Here is a 22,391-nt window from a genome sequence, read left to right as displayed (position 1 = left end):
GTGCATGAATTGTTTGATTTCCAGTGTGATGTCATTTCCTGTTTGTTTTTATCATTTACCACAGGTGGTGTCTAAACTAAAACACAATAGTGAGTTTCGGCAGTTTTATTTAAAATGTTGAACTCTAAAGGGAGAAACTTCTGAGACCCGGAACACTCGAACCACACGCCCTGTTCACTCTGTAGGTCACATGATCCCGCCGTCTGTCCACGAACACTCAGACGTCTGCACTGTCTCTCTCAGACTTTCACTGGGAATGAGCTGAAGGACACTAACTGTTTTACAAAGGTTTATTGAAAGGTTTGTTTTTCCCCTCTGCAGTATTTACAGCATGGATTACTTTCACATCTTTAAGAGAAACAGACTCTTACATGCGCTCATGTTTGTAAAATCAAGTTTTTTGCATATTTGTAACTGTGTGAGACCCATTTTAAAGTAAGATGTGGAATTAAATGAGTGAGTGAGTGTTTGCTAAGATTTGTGCAGCTTTTCACTTTGCATGGAAACCCAGAGTAGTGAGCGAGTCTTGGACAGGTGATTTTCGGACCGAGTCCTGGAGTGACAGGCGAGCGAGTCTGATGTGCAGTGGCTTTCAGACAGATGTGTGAATCTCAGCGCAGCGAGCGAGTCTTGGACGAGCGATAATTCTTGGACAGATGTGAGTCTTGGAGTGGTGAGTGAGTCTCAGACGTGCCGTGATTTTTCAGATAGGATCGAGTCTCGGATCAGTTTTCAGAGAACTGACCGAGCGTTCCAGAGAGGAGTCTGAGAGCAGCAGGACTGATCGCTGGGGTCTGCGTGAATAAACATGACGTGTTTCAACACTGAGAACTGATTCAGTCATTGAAACTCGGCGTGTGACAGCATGAGCCTGAAGTTACTGAAATATTACAAATGTTCTCCAAGAACTGAAGTTTCTTTGTCATCGTGACTGGTTTAAGCACAGAGTTGTCGCTCTGCTTTACCTGTGGTTCAGAGCGCCAGACCCTGATGGAGCTGGGTTGAGGTTCCATGATGATTGAAGAGGAACTCTTGGTTCTTCCACATGTTGCTCCACTCATCCTGACCCCCTGCTCTAAAGACCCTGCTGTCTGAAAGGCGACGCAGAATAAACAACCCAAGTGACAGATTAAGTAAATTCTATAAACTGATTAGAATATTTATTAGATGTAACTGAATGAATAATTGGAGCCTTCAAGATGAAACAAAAGAAACACAGCAGGGCTTGATGCGTTTTGTCCCAAATCTTCCTCTGTGGATATAAATAAATGAATTTATTTTTTTCGTTTTGTTTTATTGTGGAGGAGGGGGAAGAAAAGTTGTTCCTTTGGTATTTCTACAGTAATGTTCAAATCTGTGAAGTGCAATAAGCTATACAAATTTCTTCCTCAAATATTTTCTAAAACATAATTCATTTGTTCACGTCTGTTTTTAGAAATGAAAAATACAACCGTCCACCTGCTTTCGGCTTAATTACATTTAAAATTTTATACATTAACCAAAAAAAAAGTTAAATAGAAGATTTAAACGTTATATTCCTCTTTAGTGATTTAATTTTAAATAAATTTTCTTTGTATTAATTTCTGTAGCGGTTCAGAGCAGAGTTGCGTGGAATAAACAGGAGAGGATCAGAAAGCTGAAATAAAGGTTTGTAAAGCGTCGTGCTGAGAGCCAGAGTTTGGGATTTAAACATCAGCACGTGGCCATGCTGAACCGCTCCAACGCCACGCCCAATAACTCCGCTTCCTCTCCTCCACCACTGAAGGAGGAATGTGCATGAGGCTGTCCTCGTGTGTGTGTTCGTTCTGCTGGACTGCAGCTGATCTGATTTTCTCGTCGTTTATCATCAGCGTGTAAATCATCATCATCATCCTGAGGAGATGAAGAGGAGAACAGTGAGGTTACAGACTGCGCTGAGCTCCAGGAGAATCAGAATCCAGGAGTTCTGCTGCTTCAGAGATTCACATCAAATAACCACAATAATAAACTTCCTGCATCTATAAACACATCACACTTTATTATTACTCCAACAGGATTGACCTGAAGGCAATGAATTTAAAAAAAAAAAATGCACAATTTTTTTTTTTTACAATAAAGTAACTTAATCTGATTACAGTAAAATGATGTAAACATCTATGTGTAAATAAGTTACTGTTTATTCCTGGTGCAGTCAACATGTTTACACACTGACATCCAATGTGTGTGTGTATATATCTCTAAGTCTGGGTTTGTGTGCATCATTGTGTGTATAGATATGGGTGTGTGTGTTTTACCCTGAGTGTGTGACTCCAGCAGACTCTCCCTCAGCAGAACCGTGACCTCCTGTAGCTCCTGTTCAGCCTCATGGACATTTGGGTCCAAACGCAGAACCTCCTGCAGGTCAGAGCTGGATGAAAGGAAGTCCTACACACACACACCCCGTATGAGTGATTTATGTCCTCTTGCTATTCCACACTGATGCTGATTATTATTGTTAGTATTAAGTGAGTGTGTCAGTGACCTTCAGGCCTTTGTGAGCGAGCGCTCGTCTGTAAAACGCTTTCTTGTTGTCCGGCTCCAGCTTTAGCGCAGAGTCACAGTCCTGCCTCGCCTCGGCAAAACGCTCCAGCTTTAGGAAACACAGCGCTCTGAAACACACACACTGAGTTAATCAATCAAATTTTATTTATATAGCCCTTTACAATAACCAAAAGGTCCCCAAAATGCTTTACATCAAAGCCATAAAACAGAACACAAAAACAGGTTTTGACTGTGGAAGGTGCCACCGTGCTGCAGATTACCAAAAGCCTTTCAGAAGTACATGAAATGAAATAAAACAGATGAAACGAAGCACCCCTCAAAAACAAGACTCCACTAGTCAGGATTGTACGCCAATCTAAAAAAGTGGGTCTTCAACTTTGATTTAAAAAGGCCGGGATCACTAGTGGTGCGAATGTCGGGGGCAGATTGTTCCACAGTCTGGGAGCAGCGACAGCAAAAGAACGATCACCGCACTGTTTATATCTCGACCTTGGAACTTCTAACAGAAGCTGACCCGAAGAACGCAGGGCCCTACCATGATCACAAATAGTTAAAATCTCAGACAGGTAAGAGGGAGCCAGGCCATTGATGGCATTAAAAACAAACAGAAGTTTAAAATCAATTCTAAAACGGACTGGAAGCCAGTGGAGTGACGACAACACAGGAGTAATGTGTTCACGTCTAGACGTGCTTGTTAAAAATCGGGCCGCGGCGTTCTGTACAAGTTGAAGACTGGCTGAGGCCAACATACAGGGCATTACAATAGTCCAGTCTCGAACTGATAAATGCCTGAATTGCCTTCTCGAGATCCTGCCGACTGAGAAACGGCTTCGCTTTGGCCAAGAGACGAAGTTGAAAAAAGCTCGTTCTAACAACAGAACTGATCTGTTTATCAAATTTAAGCCCACTGTCAAACGTTACCCCAAGATTTTGTACAAATGGTTTAAAAAAGGGGGCCACAGTACCAGTTTGTTGTAAAAACATTTGACGTGGGTGACGTGCCAAATAAAATACATTGTGTTTTGCTGTTGTTCAAATGCAAAAAGTTCTGTGCCAGCCACTGCTTTCCATCAGTAATACAATCCAGTAACTCAGTAAGCGCTGTTAACACGTCTATAGCGGGTGTATGATGGGCGTAAACCCAGATGAAACTCCGACACGAACAGAAAGAGGGAACGTGTGACAGGATGAAAAGGGAAAGGAGAAAAATATCAAACACCTTATTTATCTTTCTGTTTATTTGTTCATCAGTCTGTTCATATTTCACAACTTCTTACAAAACAGACTGCGGTGAGACGCCACACGGCAGTGATGCAAGGATGTGGTGTTTAATCAGATCGGGGGTTGAAGTGTGTGTGTGTGGGGGGAAGTATTTTATTCTACTGCAGGTGAAGGTCGAGTCAAATATGAAGTCATTTACTTTTCAAATTCTTTAAACCAATTATTCAAATTACTGTCCCGCCCCACGGTGGTGTAGTGGTTAGCGCTGTCGCCTCACAGCAAGAAGGTCCGGGTTCGAGCCCTGTGGCTGGCGAGGGCCTTTCTGTGCGGAGTTTGCATGTTCTCCCCATGTCCGCGTGGGTTTCCTCCGGGTGCTCCGGTTTCCCCCACAGTCCAAAGACATGCAGGTTAGGTTAACTGGTGACTCTAAATTGAGCGTAGGTGTGAATGTGAGTGTGAATGGTTGTCTGTGTCTATGTGTCAGCCCTGTGATGACCTGGCGACTTGTCCAGGGTGTACCCCGCCTTTCGCCCGTAGTCAGCTGGGATAGGATCCAGCTCGCCTGTGACCCTGTAGAAGGATAAAGCGGCTACAGATAATGAGATGAGATGAGACTGTCCCGCCCCCTCTGCCTCTCACACGCCACAAAATTACTGCTTGTTAATTTTGATCCTCAGTTCTTTATAATGAATAAAACTCACCTTTAACTTTAAAACTGAGCTTTTTGTGTTTTGAGGATTTTAAACAGCTGTAAATTCAGCTGACACACGATTAAATCAGAGGATTGTGAGCGTAATGACTGAAATCTGGTTGTGTAAATGTGATGATGGTGAACAGAGCGTTGTGTCTGTGTGTCAGGATCAGCTGCGAGTTCGTACCTGTTGGTGTAGACGGTGCACTCCGCGGGTTTGAGTGCGACACACTCGCTGTATTTCTCCACCGCGTTCTCAAACTCGCCTCGCTTCACCAGATCGTTACCTTCCTGCTTCAGCAGAGTGAAACGTGCCTCGGCTCTCCTGGCTGTGAGGAAACATTTACCACATCCACTGTGAGACGGACGACTAAATAAATAAACACAACAGTTATGAGCGTGACTGTTTTTTTATGCAAATGAGTTTTATTACCATGCTAACACAGCTAATCAGCTAGCATGTAGCAGCATTCAGCTAATTAGCAACACATTCATTCACTCATTCATTCGGCTGATATTTACTTCCTGTGTAGCTTTTCTCTGTCTCAACACCCTGCACTTTTAAAGACACGAAAAACAAACAAACAAAAAACCCAATACACACACAGTCGCTGTTTCACACGACTATTTTCCCACAGTTAGCGTTTAATCATTCTCACGTCACTTTGCAAATCTGTAACTAGCAGCACATGAGTTAGCTCGTCAGGAAATGGAGAATTTTGGTGAATTAGCCACGTTAGCAGCTGCTAAAAACACAACACTGTGTTGATGTTAATTCACTCTAAAAATGATTAGCGCTGAAACTAGCTGGAACGTAGCAGCTGATGAGGGCGGCTAATTAGCAAGTTCGATAAGTTGGTTATTTGTCGTCGGGAGGTTTATGTTTAGCATCTGTCCTAGTAACCGAAGAGCTAATCATAATTGAGCCTCAGTGATCATTGGGACTGTGCGCGAGTTATCCTTGGTATTAATTTTGTAGAACTACTTTTAACTCGTTATTTACTACTGTATTCCCAGTGGGTGCTTAATGTGTTGTACTCCGGCTTTTATACCAAATAAAATCAATCAACAACACAAACACCAACATCTACTATAAACACTTCTGTGCTACAACACCATGCTAGTGCCCCTCCCCCCGCCCGCACTTTGCCCCTCCCCCATCCTGAGACTCTGTCACATGAGTCGTCTTGTTCCATTACGAGCTGCGTCGCTTCAGTTCCCCTTGTACATAATTTATTCCTCTAACAGACGCTGCGTTAGTGCTGACAAACACTGTCCTCTGTGTGTGTGTGTGTGTGTGTGTGTGTGTGTGTGTGTGTGCGCGTGCGTGAGAACCGGTCCGGGTGGCTCTGTGTTTAAACTGCACACACACAGCAAATGTAATCCACAGCCTACAAACTCTCAGTCAACAAATGGTAATGAAGACCCAGTGACACACGAGGCCTGGTCCCGCCCACTAACTGCGTTTATTCAGTTTGTTCTGAACGTCAGAGTTCATGTCAGTGTTTAATGGACCGGGATGGGATTCAGTGGTGTTTAATGATGAACAGTAGTTCTGTTGGTGTTGTAATGGATTTTCATGGAGAAAGACAATGTGTGTGATTATGATTGTGAGTTTTATAGTTAATGAGGGTTTGATGGTGAACATGACATTGTGATGGTGAGTGTGAGGGTTTGATGGTGAATGTGATAATGAGCATGAGTGTCTGATGGTGAGTGTGACTTTTTGATGTTGAGCCTGAGGGTTTGATGGTGAATGTGATGGTGAGCCTGAGGGTTTAATGGTGAATGTGATGGTGAGCCTGAGTGCTTGATTGTGAATGTGAGTGTCTGATGGTGAGCTTAAGGGTCTGATGGTGAGCATGAGGGTTTGATGGTGAATGTGATGGTGAGCATGAGGGTTTGATGGTGAATGTGAGAATGTGATGGTGAGCCTGAGTGCTTGATGGTGAATGTGAGTGTCTGATGGTGAGTTTAAGGGTTTGATGGTGAATGTAAGTGTCTGATGGTGAGCATGAGTGCTTGATGGTGAATGTGATAATGTGATGGTGAACGTGAGGGTTTGTTGGTGAATGTGAGAACGTGATGGTGAGCCTGAGTGTCCGATGGTGAGCATGCGTACTTGATGGTGAATGTGATGTGAACGCGAGGGTTTGATGGTGAGCGTGAGGGTTCGATGGTGAATGTGAGAACATGATGGCGAGCATGAGGGTTTGATGGTGAGCATGCGTACTTGATGGTAAATGTGAGAATGTGATGGTGAATGTAAGGGTTTGATGGTGAATGTGATGATGAGCATGAGTAACATGTCTGTGAAGATTCTCAATCATCCAGGTCATAGTACACTGGGTGGTAGAAATGGGCAACCGGACTTGCTTGAAAATTCTTGAAAACGTTTCACCTCTCGTCCAAAAGGCTTCCTCAGTTCTGTCTGACTAATAGGGAGTATCAAATATTTATCCTCTCCTGGATCAGAATCAGAATTCTGATGACCAGCTCATCTAAGGTGTCATTGAGGCATCATGTTGGTGTGGGTCACTGGAGGCTGGGTGTGAACGGCGAGTCATTAGGGTGATCAAAGGATTGCCCGTTAGGGTGATCAATGGCAATCTGACTCACTCTGTCCTCCTGTGAGTCACCGAAAACAGCTGGGTCCTGGCATACACCCAGCCGTCTGGGAAGAGTGTCCAAGACCGCCTTGTATATGTTTGACAAATGATGTCTTAGACCCCCACCTCTGTTCAGTGATGGCCGTTCCAGGTTGACAAAAATGGCTTCTTTAACTCCTCGCTCATACCAACGATCCTCTCTGGCTAAAATGCGTACGTTACAATCCTGAAATGAGTGTTCTTTGTTGTTCAGATGAATGTAGACAGCCGAGTCCTGGCCTGAGGAGCTGGCTCTCCTGTGTTGGGCCAAGCGCCTGTATAGCGGTTGTTTCGTCTCCCCAATATACGAATCCGTGCAATTCTCACTGCACTGAATTGCCTACACTACGTTGTCCTGTTTGTGTCTGGGTATTCTGTACTTAGGGTGGACCAGTTTCTGCTTCAGGGTGTTACTGGGTCTGAAATGTACTGGAATGTTGATAGAACGAAACTCACCACGGATCAGATTTGCACCCTGCTTGACCTCTGCCTGACTACCACTTATTTCCAGTTTAATGAAAGTTTCTACAGACAGAAGCATGGATGCGCCATGGGATCACCAGTGTCCCCTATTGTGGCCAATTTATACATGGAGGAAGTGGAACATATAGCTTTGACCACTTTTGCAGGAGTTGCTCCCAGCCATTGGTTTAGATACGTGGATGATACCTGGGTTAAAATCAAAATCCATGAGGTGGAAGCTTTCTCGAAACACATCAATGCAGTGGATAGCAACATCAACTTCACTCGGGAGGAGGTCAGTGGGAATAATCTAGCCTTCTTGGATTATGATGTACATATTAGACAAGAGGGCGGCACGGTGGTGTAGTGGTTAGCGCTGTTGCCTCACAGCAAGAAGGTCCTGGGTTCGAGCCCCGGGGCCGGCGAGGGCCTTTCTGTGTGGAGTTTGCATGTTCTCCCCGTGTCCGCGTGGGTTTCCTCCGGGTGCTCCGGTTTCCCCCACAGTCCAAAGACATGCAGGTTAGGTTAACTGGTGACTCTAAATTGAGCGTAGGTGTGAGTGTGAATGGTTGTCTGTGTCTATGTGTCAGCCCTGTGATGACCTGGCGATTTGTCCAGGGTGAACCCCGCCTTTCGCCCGTAGTCAGCTGGGATAGGCTCCAGCTTGCCTGCGACCCTGTAGAAGGATAAAGCGGCTAGAGATAATGAGATGAGATGAGATATTAGACAAGACAGAAGCCTTAGTATCGAGGTCTACCGGAAACCCACACACACAGACCAGTACCTACTTTTCGACTCTCACCACCCACTGGAACATAAATTGGGGGTCATTAGGACCTTGCAACACGGGGCTCAGAACATTCCTACAACATTAGAGGGAAAAGAGAAGGAGCAGAATCATATCAAGAAAGCGCTTCAGAATTGCGGTTATCCCAACTGGGCTTTCCTAAAGAGCATAAAAAGGAACATAACTGACAAGGATGATAACAGGAACAAACGCAAGAACATTGTCGTTCCCTACATTTCTGGTCTATCGGAGAAACTCAGAAGGATCTTCTACAAACACAACATTCCGGTACATTTCAGACCCAGTAACACCCTGAAGCAGAAACTGGTCCACCCTAAGGACAGAATACCCAGACACAAACAGGACAACGTAGTGTACGCAATTCAGTGCAGTGAGAATTGCACGGATTCGTATATTGGGGAGACGAAACAACCGCTATACAGGCGCTTGGCCCAACACAGGAGAGCCAGCTCCTCAGGCCAGGACTCGGCTGTCTACATTTCATCTGAACAACAAAGAACACTCATTTCAGGATTGTAACGTACGCATTTTAGCCAGAGAGGATCGTTGGTATGAGCGAGGAGTTAAAGAAGCCATTTTTGTCAACCTGGAACGGCCATCACTGAACAGAGGTGGGGGTCTAAGACATCATTTGTCAAACATCTACAAGGCGGTCTTGGACACTCTTCCCAGACGGCTGGGTGTATGCCAGGACCCAGCTGTTTTCGGTGACTCACAGGAGGACAGAGAGAGTCAGATTGCCATTGATCACCCTAACGGGCAATCCTTTGATCACTCTAATGACTCGCCGTTCACACCCAGCCTCCAGTGACCCACACCAACATGATGCCTCAATGACACCTTAGATGAGCTGGTCATCAGAATTCTGATTCTGATCCAGGAGAGGATAAATATCTGATACTCCCTATTAGTCAGACAGAACTGAGGAAGCCTTTTGGACGAGAGGTGAAACGTTTTCAAGAATTTTCAAGCAAGTCCAGTTGCCCATTTCTACCACCCACGGTGAGCGTGAGTGTTCGATGGTGAGTGTGAGGGTTTGATGGTGAATGTGAGTGTCTGATGATGAGCATGAGTGCTTGATGGTGAATGTGATGGTGAATGTGAGAACGTGATGGTGAGCCTGAGTGTCTGATGGTGAACGTGGTAATGTGATGGTGAGCACGAGGGTTTGATGGTGAATGTGATTAGATAAACGTGGGGAATGTGATTAGATAAACGTTTAGTTTTTTTGTGTTTTTGGTGTTTAATGAGGTGTTTGTGAATGTGGGTGTTTGATGTAGAATAACAACCTTTGTGGGGTTTGATGGTGAGCTCGACAGTCCAGTAGAATGTAGTATGTTATGACTGGTGACTGATGGAGAACGGTGGTGTTTGATGATGGATGATGGAGAATGATGGAGGTGGCAGATGTCAGACAGTTTTTGTTAGTGTTTGAAGGAGGAAGTTGGTGTTTGATGTGAAGGTGCGATGTAGAAGTGGCTCAGTGAGACGAGATGATTTGGTGTTGAAGGCGATGCTGATGTGCTCAGAAGCTGTGGGGTGTGTGTGTGCGCGATAACGACTAACCCTTCTCCTGTTCAGCTCTTTCTGCTCGTGCCTGGAGAACCTCGGCACTTGGTTCTTCCCTCCGATGCTGCTGCGCTGAAATCGGAACGTTGGGAATCTCGGGAAGCTTCTCTCTCCAGTCAGGACCATCCTGTTCTATCAGCTGCTTTGTGATCCTGATGAAGAACACCACAGAAAAGTCCACAAGAAAAATCCACAGCCTCCACCTAAACACCTACAAATGCCAGTGTTCTCCTTTAAAACACCAACATTCTTATCAAACCCCAGCTCTCTCCAACAAACACCACCACAGCCTGAAATGTGTTGTGATTTTAGTGCATGTGCTGTTTTCTCATTGGTCCACAGTAGACATATGAATGGAGTCAAGAATGTTGGTGTTTGATAAGAAAGCTGATGAACACTGGTGTCTATCGGTGTTTCAAGGTGTAGGATTGGTAAAACTGTTGGTGTTTTATGGTGGATTTCTGATGTGTAATGGAGAACAGTGGTGTTTTTGTTTACTCTTGGTGTTCGACAGTATTGCTATCTGCTCGTCATGTGATATCTGTTGGTGTTTGATGTTGAATGTTGCAGTTTGGTGAACAGTGTTGGTATTTGATTGTTTTATGGTGGCTGCTGGAATTCTGTTGGTGTTTTATGGTTAATGTTGGTGTTTATTGATAAATAATGAGTTTGTTGGTGTTTTTATGAGTGATATTATTGCTTGAGGGTCATGTGCAACTGTTAGTGTTCCTTTAGTAACTGGAGGTTTTGGTCTTTTGATGTTAAATATTTGCATGTGTTGGTGTTTTATGCTTAATGTTGGTGTTTGTAGAGGTAATATTAGGGCTTGATGGTATGTTGGTGGGTTTGTAGTTCACATTAGCGTTTGAGGGTAAATATTAATGTGTTGGTGTTTTTATAGTTGATGTTGGTGTCTGATAGTATTTGTTACTGGTATTTGTTGGTGTTTATGTGGTTAAGATTAGTGTTTGATGGTAAATATTATTGTTTTTACATGTAATACTGGGAGTAAATATTGGTGTTTTCATGGTTAACGTTGATGTTTGATAGAAAATATTGGCAGTTGGTAGCATTATTATTATTCATGTTTGATGGTGAATATTGGTATTTGTTGGTGTCTTATGGCTGTTTGTTAGTAGACACTGGAGGTTGTTGGTGTTTTTATGGTTATTAGTGTTTTATGGTAAATATTGTTGTATTGGTGTTTTTACAATTAATTTTGGGAGTAAATATTGGTGTTTTCATGGTTAATGTTGGTGTTTGATGGTAAATAGTGGTATTTTTGGTGTTTTATGGTTAACATGGGTGTTTGTTAGTAAATATTGGACTTTGTTGGTGTTTCTATGGTTTACATTCGTGTTTGTTGGCAAATACGGGAAATTCCAGGTGTTTTTAGTGTTAAATCTTGCCTCGTTATGGTGAATGTTGGTGTTTAATTGGTGTGAACGTTGGTGTTTTTGTCCTGCCCCATGTGCCTTACCTGTGCACGCTGTCGTGAGCTGCCTGAACACTGGAGTCGATCTGCAGGACGGTTTTGTAATCCACGTACGCCTTCCTGTAGCGCTCCAGAGCCTCGTAGGCCATCGCCCTGCGGAGGAGCGGCTTCAGGGAGAAGGGGCGGAGCTCCAGTGCACTGACAGTTTAATAGGATGAGAGAAAGGGATCAGAACTAATCTGTGTCACCAATAGTCTCTCTCTCTCTCACACACACACACACACACACAGGATGTAGAACTGCTCATTCATAAAGAAATTGCCCAAGTTGGACTGATTTATAGAATTTTAAACCTTTTTTGTAAATTTACATGTTTGTGTTTAATAGACACAATAATGCACTCATATATTTCATGTTTGTGTTCTAAATTTTCACTTTAAAAAAAAAATAATGATGCAATGATTAAGTAATCGATTCTGAGAGACACAAATTCTCATTTACTGTTCATTTAATTTATTTATCTATTCATATTTACTTTCTTTTTTTAATCACTTTAGAATTTAACAAAATGTAAACAAAATGTAAAATGTATAATAATAATTTGATCTTAAACCATGACACTTTTTTTTAACATTGCAAATGAGATTATGAGGAACGGCCTGAGAGACGAGTCGAATTTTACAAATATGGAGTGAGGAAGAGACTCGCAGAAAATCTCATCTTTTGTTGAAAGCAGTTCACATCGGAAAAGCCACACGTTTAATTTGCACGAGGAAACAGTGCACAATTTTTAAATCAGGAATATTCAACATGCTGAACATTTCCTTTCGTTTTAATTTTTTCAAAATTTTACAACATATACATTATTTCCAGTTTAAAAAAAAAAAAAAAATATATATATATATATATATATATATATATATATATATATATATGCATGTATGTTTTTTTGTATTATATATACGCACTCAAGCCCGAAATTATTCCTACCCCTGGCAAATTTTGACTTAAAAGTTACTTTTATTCAACCACCAAGTTTTTTTTTTTGGACCGGAAATGACACCAGCGTCTCCCAAAAGATAGTAAGACGATGTCCAAGAGGCATCATTGTGGAAAAAAATATTTCTCAGCTTTTATTTACATTTGAACAAAAAGTGGCATGTCCAAAATTATCCATACCCTTTGCAAACTGTCACAGTCTATGGGAAAATTCAAAGTTCTATACCATTCCAAATAGTCCAAGCTGTTCTAAAACATCCTAATGACCCTGATTAATTGGGAACAGCTGTTTTAATCAACAGGTGAAAAACAGCAGCTCTCTGCAGTTGGTTTGTGGACAGTCATGGCGAAGACAAAGGAGCTCACTGAGGACCTGCGGCCGCGCGTTGTGGCTGCTCACAAGTCAGGAAAGGGCTACAAGACCATATCTAAATGTTTTCAAGTTCCACTGGCTACAGTGCAAAGTATTATTAAAAAATACAGGACGTTCTGCACTGTGGAAAATCTCAGAGGACGTGGTCGGAAGCCAAAAGTGACACCTGTGCTGGCCAGGAGGATGGTGAGAGAGGTGAAAAAAAAAAATCCAAGGATCACCACCAAGGCCATCCTGGTGAATCTGGGCTCTGCTGGTGGCAAGATCTCAAGGCAGACAGTCCAACGGATACTGCACACTGCTGGGTTCCGCAGACACAGACCAAGGAGGACGCCACTTCGCCAGATAAGGCACACAAAAGCCCGCTTGGCCTTTGCAAATGCTCATCTGGACAAAGACAACGACTTCTGGTCAGATGAAACAAAAATTGAATTGTTTGGCCACAATGATGTGTCCTTCATTTGGCATAAAAAAGGAGAAGCCTTCAACCCTGAGAACACCATCCCCACTGTCAAACATGGTGGTGGGAGCCTAATGCTTTGTGGGGTGTTTTTCAGCTAATGGACCAGGGAACCTAATCACAGTAAACGGCACCATGAAAAAAAGAGCAGTACATCAAGATTCTCAACAACATCCGGTGGTCTGCAGAGAAACTTGGCCTTGGGCACCAGTGGACATTTCAGCACAACAACCCAAAACACACAGCAAAAGTGGTGAAGAAATGGTTAGCGGACAAAAACATTAACGTTTTGCAGTGGCCCAGCCAGAGTCGTGACTTAAATCCAATTGAGAATCTGTGGAGGGAGCTAAAGATCAGGGTGATGGCAAGGAGACCCTCCAACCTGAAAGAGTTGGAGCTCATCGCTAAAGATGAATGGGCAAAAATACCAGTGGAGACGTGCAAAAAGCTAGTCAGCAATTATAGGAAGCGTTTGATTGCTGTAATAGCCAATAAAGGCTTTTCTATTGATTACTGAGAAGGGTATGAATAATTTTGGACATGCCACTTTTTGTTCAAATGTAAATAAAAGCTGAGAAATATTTTTTTCCACAATGATGCCTCTTGGACATCGTCTTATTATCTTCTGGGGGACGCCGGTGTCATTTCCAAACAAGAAAAAAATTGCTGGTTGAATAAAAGTAACTTTAAGTCAAAATTTGCCAGGGGTATGAATAATTTCGGGCTTGACTGTATATACACACACAAAATACATACACACACATATAATTTTATTTCATCGACAAAATTGTGTGTATATATGTGTGTACACAGTGCTGAGCGTAAATAAGTACACCCCCTTTTAAAAGTAACATTTTAAACAATATCTCAATGAACACAATTAATTTCCAAAATGTTGACAAGACAAAGTTTAATATAACATCTGTTTAACTTATAACGGGAAAGTAAGGTTAATAATATAAACTTAGATTACACATTTTTCAGTTTTACTCAAATTAGGGTGGTGCAAAAATGAGTACACCCCACAACAAAAACTACTACATCTAGTACTTTGTATGGCCTCCATGATTTTTAATGACGGCACCAAGTCTTCTAGGCATGGAATGAACAAGTTGGCGACATTTTGCAACATCAATCTTTTTCCATTCTTCAACAACGACCTCTTTTAGTGACTGGATGCTGGATGGAGAGTGATGCTCAACTTGTCTCTTCAGAATTCCCCATAGAAAATAATTTATTTACACCACAAAGGTGAAGGCTACAAGAAGATCAGCAAAGCTTTACTTATCAGTCAGAATACTGTAGCAAAAGTGGTACAAAAACTTAAGAAAGATGGAACTGCAACCATCTCACAGAGACGTCCAGGTCATCCACGGAAGTTAACACCTCGACAGGAGCGTCTTCTGATGAGAAGGGTTGAAGAAAATCGGCATGCAAGTTCACTGCAGTTATCTAAAGAAGTAGAAAGCCAAACTGGGGCGACTATTTCCCGTGACACAATACGGCGTACACTGCAGAGGAACCGCATGCATGGACGCCGTCCACGAAAGAAGCCTCTCCTAAAGCCCAGGCACAAAAAAAGCCAGCCTAGAGTTTGCCAGGGCCCATGCTGACAAAGATGAAGACTACTGGGACTCTATACTCTGGAGTGATGAGACCAAGATAAATGTTTTTGGAACTGATGGCTTCAAAACTGTATGGCGTCGCAAAGGTGAGGAATACAAAGAAAAATGCCTGGTGCCTACAGTGAAACATGGTGGTGGCAGTGTCCTTATGTGCGGCTGCATGAGTGCTGCTGGTGTCGGGGAGCTGCATTTCACTGATGGCATCATGAATTCACAGATGTATTGCTCTATACTGAAAGAGAAGATGCTACCATCACTCCGTGCCCTTGGTCGTTGTGCACTTTTCCAACATGACTAAACACATCTAAGGCCACTGTTGGATTTCTGAAGAAGAACAGGGTGAAAGTGATTCAGTGGCCAAGTATGTCTCCTGATCTGAACCCAATCGAACACCTACGGGGAATTCTGAAGAGACAAGTTGAGCATCACTCTCCATCCAGCATCCAGTCACTAAAAGAGGTCGTTGTTGAAGAATGGAAAAAGATTGATGTTGCAAAATGTCGCCAACTTGTTCATTCCATGCCTAGAAGACTTGGTGCTGTCATTAAAAATCATGGAGGCCATACAAAGTACTAGATGTAGTAGTTTTTGTTGTGGGGTGTACTCATTTTTGCACCACCCTAATTTGAGTAAAACTGAAAAATGTGTAATCTAAGTTATATTATTAACCTTACTTTCCCGTTATAAGTTAAACAGATGTTATATTAAACTTTGTCTTGTCAACATTTTGGAAATTGTTTGTGTTCGTTGAGATATTGTTTAAAATGTTACTTTTCAAAGGGGGTGCACACATTTACACTCAGCACTGTGTGTGGTGTGTGTATATATATATATATATATATATATATATATATATATATATATATATATATATATATATATATAACCCCGATTCCAAAAAAGTTGGGACAAAGTACAAATTGTAAATAAAAACGGAATAATTTACAAATCTCAAAAACTGATATTGTATTCACAATAGAACATAGACAACATATCAAATGTCGAAAGTGAGACATTTTGAAATTTCATGCCAAATATTGGCTCATTTGAAATTTCATGACAGCAACACATCTCAAAAAAGTTGGGACAGGGGCAATAAGAGGCTGGAAAAGTTAAAGGTACAAAAAAGGAACAGCTGGAGGACCAAATTGCAACTCATTAGGTCAATTGGCAATAGGTCATTAACATGACTGGGTATAAAAAGAGCATCTTGGAGTGGCAGCGGCTCTCAGAAGTAAAGATGGGAAGAGGATCACCAATCCCCCTAATTCTGCGCCGACAAATAGTGGAGCAATATCAGAAAGGAGTTCAACAGTGTAAAATTGCAAAGAGTTTGAACATATCATCATCTACGGTGCATAATATCATCAAAAGATTCAGAGAATCTGGAAGAATCTCTGTGCGTAAGGGTCAAGGCCGGAAAACCATACTGGGTGCCCGTGATCTTCGGGCCCTTAGACGGCACTGCATCACATACAGGCATGCTTCTGTATTGGAAATCACAAAATGGGCTCAGGAATATTTCCAGAGAACATTATCTGTGAACACAATTCACTGTGCCATCCGCCGTCGCCAGCTAAAACTCTATAGTTCAAAGAAGAAGCCGTATCTAAACACGATCCAGAAGCGCAGACGTCTTCTCTGGGCCAAGGCTCATTTAAAATGGACTGTGGCAAAGTGGAAAACTGTTCTGTGGTCAGACGAATCAAAATTTGAAGTTCTTTATGGAAATCAGGGACGCCGTGTCATTCGGACTAAAGAGGAGAAGGACGACCCGAGTTGTTATCAGCGCTCAGTTCAGAAGCCTGCATCTCTGATGGTATGGGGTTGCATTAGTGCGTGTGGCATGGGCAGCTTACACATCTGGAAAGACACCATCAATGCTGAAAGGTATATCCAGGTTCTAGAGCAACATATGCTCCCATCCAGACGACGTCTCTTTCAGGGAAGACCTTGCATTTTCCAACATGACAATGCCAAACCACATACTGCATCAATTACAGCATCATGGCTGCGTAGAAGAAGGGTCCGGGTACTGAACTGGCCAGCCTGCAGTCCAGATCTTTCACCCATAGAAAACATTTGGCGCATCATAAAACGGAAGATACGACAAAAAAGACCTAAGACAGTTGAGCAACTAGAATCCTACATTAGACAAGAATGGGTTAACATTCCTATCCCTAAACTTGAGCAACTTGTCTCCTCAGTCCCCAGACGTTTACAGACTGTTGTAAAGAGAAAAGGGGATGTCTCACAGTGGGAAACATGGCCTTGTCCCAACTTTTTTGAGATGTGGTGTTGTCATGAAATTTAAAATCACCTAATTTTTCTCTTTAAATGATACATTTTCTCAGTTTAAACATTTGATATGTCATCTATGTTCTATTCTGAATAAAATATGGAATTTTGAAACTTCCACATCATTGCATTCCGTTTTTATTTACAATTTGTACTTTGTCCCAACTTTTTTGGAATTGGGGTTGTACATACACACACATACACAGGTGTGTGTGTGTGTGTGTGTGTGTGTGTGTGTGTGTATGTATAGATGTGTGTGATGTGCAGCGCTGCAAGTGTCGAGTCGGGATAGCGGAGTGTCAGAAGGTTCTGCATTACAGAATCTGGCAGTGTGTAGGACGGAGGTGAAGCTCGTTTTAGATCAGCTAATTGTGCTGAGTTAATCTCTCAGAGTCGTGTGTGTGTGTGTGTATAAAACCTGGTGCAGTCCTGAATGCAGTCTGTACAGTTTCCATCTTTCAGATAACAAGCAGCTCTGTTGGAGTACAAAATACACAGATCCTCAGGACTGTCGATACCTGTTAACACACACACACACACACACACACGCGCACACACAAGTCAGAAACACAGGAGTTTGACACTGAAATCTGTGAATTGACTGTAAGATCAGAGTCTCAGTGTAAAAATCAGGAACTTAATTCAGTCACGAGTCGATTTCAAAATGAACCTCAGGGACTCACTGTGAAATCATCACAAAAAAAAGGATTCAACACTGAAACAATCAACGCAACATTCAAGTCAGAGCTCAGAACTTTTACAAAACCAGGATCATGACTGAGGAACCAACACCAAGAGCCTGGAACTCAACACAAAACTCAGGGAACCGATCCCACGGTGATGATGATTATGGAACAAAATGATGGTGTTTGGAGCAGAACCACAGACACGACGGTAATGTGAGGGAACGTCGAGGAATCAGTGCTGCACCCCTGGGACACTGACACGCGAATAAAAAGCACAAGTCAGAGACTCAGAGAAATTAAAACAAGTCATCAGATTCAACACTGAATTCAGCTGCACAGAGTCTTACGGACACAATCAGTACATTTGGGACGTGACCCCAACACCACACGCCCAACTGAGTGAAGTACTGAACACTGAACTCAGCACTGACATTCCAAAATCAGCAAATCAGGTACAAGATTCACTAACATCACTAATACACACACCAAAAAAAAAACCAGGAAGTTGTATAAGTCTGTGTTTCAGGTTCAAAAGGAAGAAATGATGGGAGGAAAAAAGAAGAGAAGAAAGGACACTAAAGGCTCTGTGTATGTGTGTTAAAGATAAATTAGGAATAAAATTTCTTTAGTCTTCCATCAGTTTGAACTCCGTCCTGATGTTACTGCTGGAGATCGTTTGGACACAGACGTGTGAGACACAGCGTTTACGCTTTCTGCCTTTATACAAGTGAGATTTTCACTGCGGAAGATTTTTGAAAAAAAAAATAGTTGTCAGAGCGTCTTTACAATTAATGTCAACTTTATATTTTTCTGTTTAGCTTAGTGTTTTATTTTTTTTTTTTACTTCAGTTAGATTTTTTTCTCCAGAGTGTACACACCTTCTCTGGGTCTAAGAATGATCTAAAAACTTAGATAAAAATATTAAACACATTCTTCCCTGAGAGAGAGAGAGACAGAGCGTCCCCCGTCCTGAGCTGGATCTTCTCCATTTATAAATTTCATTTTATTATAAAACTCTTTTCTGATGCAGCTCCTGGTGCAGTTTGTATCGTTAATGTCCAGAACATTCAGATAAAATAAAGTGTTTTAAATAAATTCTGTGATAAATTTCATAAAATTATCACATGTGGATTTTATTCGGATTAAAAGGCCTCCAGGACGTGCATGAATTACAGAATTATTATTTTATATATATATAAAAAAGTTTTCTAAAGCCCAAGAGTTGCTGTAGATTATTTTACACACACGGCACTGCGGTGGAGCTTCCTGTGGGTCGGGATCATGATTGTGAAGTAGGAGACTGGAGTCTGGAAATGACACTTAAACCAAAATAAAATTATAAACAAATTAAGGAAAGTATATTTAAAAAAAAGGGGCGGCACGGTGGTGTAGTGGTTAGCACTGTCGCCTCACAGCAAGAAGGTCCGGGTTCGAGCCCCGTGCCCGGCGAGGGCCTTTCTGTGCGGAGTTTGCATGTTCTCCCCGTGTCCGCGTGGGTTTCCTCCGGATGCTCCGGTTTCCCCCACAGTCCAAAGACATGCAGGTTAGGTTAACTGGTGGCTCTAAATTGAGCGTAGGTGTGAATGTGAGTGTGAATGGTTGTCTGTGTCTATGTGTCAGCCCTGTGATGACCTGGCGACTTGTCCAGGGTGAACCCCGCCTTTCGCCCGTGGTCAGCTGGGATAGGATCCAGCTTGCCTGCGACCCTGTAGGACAGGATAAGCAGCTACAGATAATGAGATGAGCTATTTAAAAAAACAGCCCATGTTTATTTATATATATGATTATTCCTCTGTCAGATGAGTATTAAATTATAAACACAACGTCCAGGGCAAGAACACAGATGGAAATGAAAAAGATTATTCACTGAGCAATTTACAGGGAAGATAATGTTTTTTTTTTAAATAAAAAGGTGTAAAATATCAGACAGGACCTTCAAAGCCATTCCTTCGAAACACATGAACGCGCACCGCCTGATTCCTCCTGCAGGACGAGTCCATGAGAGAGAGTGTGTTAGGGGGAGGAGCTTATTGCATCGCTGTCACATCCATCTACCTCATGTCTCACTCATATGTAATGAAACACCTAATGTGATCATAACGAATGTAAACAATGAATACGGTGAGCATTATCACTCACAGCTGTCGACTAGCGTGCAGTGTGAGCAGGTAGGACATCTGATCATTTCATTCGGGCCGAGTAAAATGACTGGATGAGCTTTTTACAGTCCTGCGAGTGACACTGAGGACAGATTTTATTATTATTATTGTCAGAGCATTTTATTTATTCAGGATTTAAAGTGAATTTCAAGAAAGATAATAAAAATGTTTTGAAAATAAATGACCGACCCTGCCTTTAATGCTGTGCTACAACTACTGTAAATCTAACTGAATGCTAATCTTTAAGCTCAGGAACTGAAACCCCACACACACAGAGTCTGGAAATTACACTCTTACACCATGACGACATTTTTGACTAAAAAGTTAAATCTCGAGCCCTGAGCTGACTGATTTATTGTTACAGAGAGCTGATGATCTGATTGTGTTCTGATTGTTTACTTTCACATCAATTATGGTTTTAGTCTGAAATCTATTTTGGATAAAACAGATAGAAACTGGATTTATTTATTTGTTTAAAGCCATTTCACTTTAACTGTATAATTTAAAAAAAAAAATCTCTGCTCTTGAAAGATAAAGTCCTTATTTTTACACAACCCTGATCCTGTCACTTTACACCATCAGAGCTTATTTTGTTCTATTTATCTATCGATCTTCCATTCAGTACTGCCTTAATGCACATTCACATGTACAAAGCGCACGCACTCGTTACAGTTTTATCTGTAATATTGTATAGTCGGCTTGTTCTTGGGATCTTTTTAAAATTCTATTTTATGTCGTACAGTGTGTCTTTTCCCATGTCTGATAGCTTGCTGCTGCAACAAAACAATTTCCCAGCTTGGGATCAATAACATCAATCAATCTCCATTCACATTCCATCAGAAAACGGAACATTCGTTTTGATTTTACAAAACAGAAATGATCTCATCTCATTATCTGTAGCCGCTTTATCCTTCTACAGGGTCGCAGGCGAGCTGGAGCCTATCCCAGCTGACTACGGGCGAAAGGCGGGGTTCACCCTGGACAAGTCGCCAGGTCATCACAGGGCTGACACATAGACACAGACAACCATTCACACTCACATTCACACCTACGCTCAATTTAGAGTCACCAGTTAACCTAACCTGCATGTCTTTGGACTGTGGGGGAAACCGGAGCACCCGGAGGAAACCCACGCGGACACGGGGAGAACATGCAAACTCCGCACAGAAAGGACCTCGCCGGACCCAGGGTTCGAACCCAGGACCTTCTTGCTGTGAGGCGACAGCGCTAACCACTACACCACCGTGCCGCCCCAACAGAAATGATGAACTCTCATAATGTAATTCTGCTAAGTTTTTTATACACAAGAACAGAATCCTAAATTCATCCCCCACATATATTTTTTCTCTTGAACGAATTTAAATTACACACAAGATCCTTAAATTTTGTAAAAGGAGCAAAAGCAGAAAGGTTGTATGATATTTTTTTCCTGCTTGTTTACTTGTTTCCCTTTCCGTGCACGGGCATGTTTAACTGCAGCACTTCCTCTGGAGTTTTGTGTGAGAAGTTGTTTTTGGTGTCTGTTTCTCAGATGAGCCGCTTCGGCCCTGTCCCTCTGCTTCCCTGGCTCTAACACCATCATCACTCACAGGATCAGGGCCCGACTGGGTTTGTACATTTCTACTTTTTCAATAAAAAGAGTTCTTTTAAAAACAACAACAACAGTGATTCTTCCGGTAACTCGTGACGTCATGATGACGCGCATGCTGTCAGAGCACGCGCTACCGGTTTGTGTGACACTGTACCGCCTCCTGTCTGTCATATTATTATTATTGTTGTTGTTGATGGGTGTAAGCCCCGCCCACCTGCGCCGCTGAGCCCCTCTATGACCCGGCTGTAGTTGTGGAGCGCGAGCCCGAACTGTCCGCGCTTAAACAGCATGTTGCCCTCGTTTTTGAGGCGCGCGAGCGCAGGGGGCAGATCCCCGGCCGGGGCGTCGAGGTTCTCCCCTCCGTGCGCTCCCGTACTTCCGGTTTCCTCCTCGTCTCCCCGCCTCTCTCCCTCCGCAGTGTGAGCGCCGTTCGCGAGCGCCGTGTTCTTCCTCTCCCCACTTCCGGGATTCCCCTCGCGAGCGCCGCTGCGTGCCGGACTCGCCACACCGGAACTCGGCCCCGCGCTCTTCTTCTGCGCGTTGCCCATTTACACCGCTTTCCCAGATCCGAGCTCTCTCTCACTCTCTCTCTCTTCTCTCCCTCTCTCTCTCTCTCTCCCCGCACTGACCGGACCGGGCTCGCGACTCCACCACTGCCGCCGGGGAAGCCCCGCCCCCTGCGCACTCAACACACACTGACGGCACACAGTGGGCGGGGCTTGTGTAATGCAGCAAAAAACGCAGAGCAGTGCTCACTGATTCTTCCTCTTCGAGTGAGTCGACTCACCGAGTTCACGTCACTCGATTCGAATCTTTTACTCACCGATTCGTACATAGTTAATATTT

At 42.8% G+C, this 22,391-nt stretch overlaps 1 protein-coding gene across 2 annotated transcripts; it reads right to left on the bottom strand.

The window, feature by feature from the left end:
- Positions 1-276: 276 nt before the first annotated feature.
- spag1a (sperm associated antigen 1a) lies at positions 277-22,233 on the bottom strand. 2 transcript variants are annotated; one of them, XR_009656774.1, is made up of 9 exons: positions 21,760-22,233; positions 17,528-17,627; positions 11,400-11,552; positions 9,917-10,071; positions 4,620-4,761; positions 2,501-2,627; positions 2,274-2,403; positions 966-1,872; positions 277-794 (listed from the first exon to the last, which is right to left on the bottom strand). XR_009656774.1 is itself a non-coding variant. In XM_060942396.1 (8 exons), the coding sequence occupies exons 1-8, from the start codon at positions 22,091-22,093 to the stop codon at positions 1,868-1,870; spliced, it is 1,146 nt and encodes a 381-aa protein (XP_060798379.1). In that variant the 5' UTR covers positions 22,094-22,233; the 3' UTR covers positions 277-1,867. The 2 variants fall into 2 exon arrangements, 1 of the variants encoding a protein (XP_060798379.1); XM_060942396.1 differs by having other exon boundaries at positions 277-1,872.
- Positions 22,234-22,391: the final 158 nt, after the last annotated feature.

Source organism: Neoarius graeffei, chromosome 16 (assembly GCF_027579695.1).
Source record: "Neoarius graeffei isolate fNeoGra1 chromosome 16, fNeoGra1.pri, whole genome shotgun sequence".
Lineage (NCBI taxonomy): Eukaryota > Metazoa > Chordata > Actinopteri > Siluriformes > Ariidae > Neoarius > Neoarius graeffei.
This window is presented reverse-complemented; position numbering and strand designations above follow the sequence as displayed.